This window comes from Mus pahari, chromosome 12, assembly GCF_900095145.1.
Source record: "Mus pahari chromosome 12, PAHARI_EIJ_v1.1, whole genome shotgun sequence".
Taxonomy (NCBI): Eukaryota; Metazoa; Chordata; class Mammalia; order Rodentia; family Muridae; genus Mus; species Mus pahari.
This window is the reverse complement of record NC_034601.1, coordinates 28,214,228-28,220,366: the sequence shown is the minus strand read 5'-3', so window position 1 is coordinate 28,220,366 and position 6,139 is coordinate 28,214,228. Positions and strand designations below refer to the sequence as shown.

Below are 6,139 nucleotides of genomic sequence, written 5' to 3'. Positions count from 1 at the left end.
AAAAAAAAACAAAAAAAGAAAAAACAAAAAAAACAAAAACAAAACTTGGGAAACAGACAGGTAGACTGCTGGGCATTTGAGGACAGCCTGGTCTACAGGGTGAGTTCTAGGGGTACACAAAGAAACTCTGTCTCAAAGAAAACAAAACAAAAAGAGAAATCAGTAAAAATACTTTCTCCGAGGAGGGAAACTACAAGTGGCTGGGACCAGCATTTAAGGCAAATATATCACATATGCAATCCTATCTATATTTTAAAAAAATAAATTAACAAAATGTTTTAAATATGATATTAATATTAGGATTAGGAGGATCAGGAGTTCAATGTCATCCTCAGTCATTCTCAAATCAATCAATTCTCTCTCTCTCTCTCTCTCTCTCTCTCTCTCATACACACACACACACACACACACACACACACACACACACACACACACACAGAATGTATCCAACAATGTACATTTTCAAAACTGAGATAACTGAGATAGTATCAAATTACAGAAGAGATTAAAGCTCCAGGTGAGATTTGCAATGTTCAGATAGGCAGTTAAAGACCTGGCTCTGAAAGATTTCCTCACTCAGATTCCATTAGCTGAGGTCAGAAAGGAGAAGGAGATAAAGAGCCCACAACACAAGTAAGTCAGCCTTGAAAAGGGGAAAAGCCAACCTAGGCAACTGAAGGAGAAAAGCAGGCCACCAAAGAGGCAGAACAGGACACTGAGGACAGAGAGAAAGTTCTGTCAGCAAGTCAAGAAAGTGGGGTGCCAGTGCAGCTGCGGCTCAGGGAGGAAAGGGCTGGCTTTCTCAGAGAACTCAAGAAAGAATAGCATGTGTACTTACAGGGAACTCAGGTGGAAGAAAGATGTCAAAGTACTCATTGTTCCTTAGTAGGGACAGAGCAAATGGCCTGAGTTGTTTGAGAAGCAGTAAGCGTAAATTAGTTTCCAAAGCAAAGGATTAGGTCACTTTTTGTAATTGTTATTATTTTGTTTTAAACATCTTAGACTCTAAACCTGGGGGAGAAGACCACGAGTTTTGAGCACCTAGTATTTGCTCTAATTCTACCTAATTTTTCACTTTAGTTCAGAGTGTTTTTCAGGATTGCTACTATAAGAAGACTGACCTCTGGTTATCTTGAACTTTTCCTTACTTCCTTGAATGATATCAAAATATCCCCACAAAAAAATAATTTTCTATTGGTTCATCTTAACACATAAATTGAGAGGGGCTGGGGAGATGGCTTAGTAGTTAAGAACACTAGCCGCTCTTCCAGAGGACCTGGGTTTGGTTCCCAGAACCCACATGGCAGCTCAATGAGTCCAGGTCCATGAATCCAGGTCCAGAGGATCTGGTGCCTTCTTCTAGATTCAATAGCCAATGCACACATGTGCAAACATATATACATACATGCAAACATTCACACACATAAAAAACATAAAATGAAAAAAATCCCAAAGGGGAGAGATGACACTGACTTTACTTCAATCCCCACTTGCCAATTACGAAGTTAGCTACTCTTCTCATTTCTGCATTTCTGTAGGTCCATGCCTGCATATTTCACATAGACATATATTTGCATATTGGGGAGGGGGGAGTGCTGGAATTCACTATGCAGATATGAGGCTGGCCTCAAACTCAACAGAGATTCTCCTGCCTGTCTCCCGTTTGCCAGAATTAAGAGTACCACCACACCTAGACCATATTTGCATATTGTAATACATGCACACTTCATATGTATGAATAGTACTCATGATAAATATGTATCTTTCACCAAATCTTGGTTCCTACCCCTTCCAAGTTTCACAAATGCAAAGAGTTTAACACAATCAAAAACCAAACCAACCAAACAAAACCAACTAGAATTAAACACACAAGCAGTTACTCAAAATTTCAGTATTCATCAGTGTAGAGCCAACATTATAGGATGGCCTAATTCCATTCATTATTAGAATTATGGGTAGTAATCTCTCCCTATACTTCATATATATATATATATATATATATATATATATATATGTGTGTGTGTGTGCAACAATAAGAAGCTTTTGATATTTCTCCAAGTGTTTCATTTATATTAATAAAAACTAACAAACGTAGAATTTCAAGAGTTTTCAAGTAGCCTGACCAGATTCTACTGCTTGTCGGCCTCTGTATTTAAGCCCCTCCCCTTCTCTAAGTCACAGCACCCAAAGGGTGAGAAGGTCTTCTCTGACTCTTGTCACTCCAATCTTTCCACAAGTTTTCAAGACCTGCATTTGCTTCTAAAATCGCTGAGTTCCACAGTTTCTGCTCTGACAGCCGTTCGGGCTTGCTTGAAAAACAGATTACAACAGAGGCAAAAACCAGAAGTGAGTGTAGAAATAAATCAGAGGAAACATAAAACCCTTGGACAACCGCGAAGACTCTGGGGTGCAGTTCTGAATTCCTCAAAGGGCCTTAACAAATACCTGTTGAATGAATTTCTGAAGAAAGTCAATCCTGTTCACGAAAGCGGGGTGCCTCCAAGTCGGATTATCCGCCGCTTTGGAATTGGCCTTCCAACCGGGATATGCAGACCCCATCACACTCCGAGCCACCCCAGAACCTCACTTCGGAGGGCCATACCTGTACTGCCAGCCTTTCGTACTGCCACCGCGGCTGCTGTTGCTGCTGCTACTGCTGATGGCACCCCCACAGCTGCTGTTGCCGCTGTTCTTGTTCGGGGTCACAGCTGTGGCCAAGCCCTCCAGCTTCCCTTCACTCTCCGAGACTTTCATCACTGATGCCGGCTCACCTCCCTGCATCTTAACTCCAAAGTTCATCTGCCCTTCTCGGGCGGGAGACACCAAGTGCAGAGTTATTTTGTAGGTACTTTTCCCCTTCCTCTCTCTCTCTCTCTCGTTTTTTACTCTCAATGGGATCTCAGATCTCCGCTAGAGTGGAAACCGACGGTGGACCGGAAAAAGAGGACACGCATTTCCACTTTGGTTAAAAGTTTTAAAGAGCACGGGGACCCTTCAGACAGATGCCTCTCCCGAGCAAGAACAAGGAGGACAAATCACCCCGCCAGAGGGCTCGGTGCCACACGCCGAGGAGCAGCCGGGCGGCGCGGGCGAGGTCGCGGATCCTCCGCCTGGGAACGCGGGGCAAAGACGGGGGACCACGGCCCGGGAGCCCCGGAGCCCACGGCCTGACCTCAGGACTCGGGGTCGCGCCCGCCGCGCCGCCTCTTCTCCTCAGCCGGGTCCTCGGGAGAAAGGGCCCTGGTCCAGTCAGCTCGGCGGTTCCCGCCGCAGCCCCGAACGGAGCCGGAGCGGTCGCGCGCAGCCCGCGGAGGGTCGGGCAGACGCCGCCGGACAGGACGCGGGCTCCGAGGCCGCTGAGCTTGGGCCGGAGGCGAGGGGTTCACCGTGGCCTCCTCCGAGAGCGCTAGCCCTGGAGCCCCCTCGGAGTTCGCCGGAGCCGACCGCTCCCCGGAGCTTCCTCAGACCTAAACCTAAGCCAGGGCCCCGGCCGCCGCCCCACCCACAGCCGGTCACCCACCCGCCTGCTAGCTCTCTCCGCCTTCCTTTCCGGTGTCGTGTGAGCTCATTTCCGCTAGCATTGAAGCGCCGGCGCCATCTTTGATTGGGGCAGTCGAGCCCGAAAGGAGGCGGTGACCGGAGCCTCAGGGGACAGAAGGAGCTGAAAGACCAAGCAGTGGGGAAAGAGCCACCGGGAAGGAGGGAGAAACGAAGGGAATGGAACAGCCTTGCTAAACAGGTCCTATACTCTCTTGGGGAGCCCCATTCCTTGCCTTTTAAGGGAACCTAAAAAAAAAATTTAGAGAACAAAGGGGGAAAAAAAAACACCTGATCCGTCAGTCATTTTGGAACAACAAAAAACCCAACATGTTACTGGCTAAGGTGAGTCTTCTTAAAGAAAAGGAAATTGAGCCTGGCATGGTGGCGCACGCCTTTAATCCCAGCACTCGGGAGGCAGAGGCAGGTGGATTTCTGAGTCCGAGGCCAGCCTGGTCTACAGAGTGAGTTCCAGGACAGCCAGGACTACACAGAGAAACCCTGTCTCAGAAAACCAAAAAAGGAAATTGTCTTGGAAATTAGAGCTCTTGGTGATGCTGGAGAAACTTGAAGTAGATTGATATAAAAAGGGTGTACTAATAAACTAACTTAAGAAATATTAATTGCACAAAGTAGAATTTAGCTAAAAGAAGACAAATTCTGCCAATAGGACCAGAAGAAAAGTAGTTTATTACCAGGTTTGCTACAAACTGTAAGGAAGAAAACTTTTACCATAATGGAAGTTTGACTCGGAGGCAGAGACAGGCAGATTTCTGAGTTCAAGGCCAGCCTGGTCTACAGAGTGAGTTCCATGACAGCCAGTTCTATACAGAGAAACCCTGTCTCGAAAAACCAAAAAAAAAAAAAAAAAAAAAAGCACATAATGGAAGTTTGGGGTCTCTGAAGAAGTTTCTCTTATTGTTTATCCCCTGAGCTTGACCTCCAGTTAGGCTCCACTCCCACAACAAAAGGAGACAACCTTGACTTACAACCTGCCATTATGCCCATCAAAGAGCATTCCTAAGACACAACACAGGGGCAATGCAGGACCACAACCATCTGCAAGGCCTGGCCTGCCATTAACTCTTTGTTTAGGCACAGGGAAAGTTCACCTCTGCCAGGTGGGCAAGATGACCCTGGTAACAACTACTTGAAAGAACCACACTGGTGTACTTAAGAAGTAATCCTCGTCTTAGGGTTCTCTAGAGTCACAGAACATATGGAATGCCTATATATTAAAGGAATTTATTGTAATGACTTACAGTCTGTAGTCCACCTAATGGGCAGCTGTGAGTGGGAAGTCCAAGGATCTAGTAGTTGCTCAGGCCTGTGAGGCTACTGTAAGCTTCTCTTCTGTGGAAATAGATTCCAACAGATCTGCTAGCAAGTAAGTACAATCAGTTGAAGAAGAATGAATATTCCCTTCTTCAAGGTCCTTATGAAGGCCTCCAGCAGAAGGTGTGGCTTAGATTAAAGGTGTGTGCCACCATGCCTGAACCTAAAACTTGCTTTGTCCCAGGCTGACTTTGAACTCAGATCTGCTTGCCTCAGTCTCCTAGAACTAAAGGTGTGTACCTTTCCTGGGCCTAAGATTTTCATGGCCACTATGGCTCAAGATCTCCATGTCAAGATCCAGGTCAGAAATCTGTCTTCCAGCCTCAAGATCTGGATCACAGGTGTGCCCTCCATTTCTGGATTGTAGTTCATTCCAGATGTAGTCAAGTTGACAACCAGGAGTAGCCATGACAATCCTGATGATAACTTTTCTGTGTAACTGTAACATTTGCCCAGAGTTGCAATCTCCTATTTCCTCTTTTTTTTTTTTAATTTGCTTTATGTATATGAGTACACACTGTAGCTGTACAGATGGTTGTGAGCCTTCACCTGATTGTTGGGAATTGAATTTAGGACCTCTGCTCACTCCATTCAACCCTGCTCATTCTGTTTGGCCCTGCTCGCTCAGTCCCTGCTCGCTCCGGCCCAAAGATTTATTTATTATTATATGTAAGTACACCATAGCTGACTTCAGACACACCAGAAGAGGGCATGCTGATCTCATTACAGGTGGTTGTGAGCCACCCTGTGGTTGCTGGGATTTGAACTCAGGACCTTCAGAAGAGCAGTCAGTGCTCTTACCCACTGAGCCATCTCACCAGCCCCCTCCTATTTCCTCTTAAATTTTTCAGAGTGTAATCTGAAAAGCATTTAAGGACTCTGGCCTATGTGGAATGATATATATCAGTTAGCAGAAGAGTCCTTCTGTTCAAGACTGTCTCCTCTTCAGCAGGAGGCAGAGTTGGATTATTATTAAAGAAGATTGCTCTGGGTCTCATATAGTGTCACGTGAACTGCACGGAGTTCTCTGTCTACCTAGTTCTGCGTCTGATGGTTATTGTGAGTGAGTGATGTCACTGGGTTCTGGTTATCAGATGCAGCCTTGGATGTAGGGGGGTTCTTGTTTAAAAGGCATTTTACTATGTTCATCACACTGGACAACATGGAAGTAACACCCACAACTGAAAATATAAATAAATGAATAAATAAATAAATAAATGGATTTGGGGAATGAAACAGATAATCAGTGAGATTCGGTGGAGAACAT

The 6,139-nt window shown here is 45.6% G+C and overlaps 1 protein-coding gene across 1 annotated transcript in view; it reads right to left on the bottom strand.

Annotated features, from left to right (window-relative positions):
• Osbpl11 (oxysterol binding protein like 11) overlaps positions 1-3,532 on the bottom strand; it is a 55,872-nt gene extending 52,340 nt beyond the window's left edge. Inside the window, exon 1 of the mRNA XM_021209564.1 lies at positions 2,603-3,532. Within this exon, the coding sequence (XP_021065223.1) occupies positions 2,603-2,799 (197 nt within the window). The 5' untranslated portion in view covers positions 2,800-3,532. The remainder of the gene's footprint in view (positions 1-2,602) is intronic.
• Positions 3,533-6,139: the final 2,607 nt, after the last annotated feature.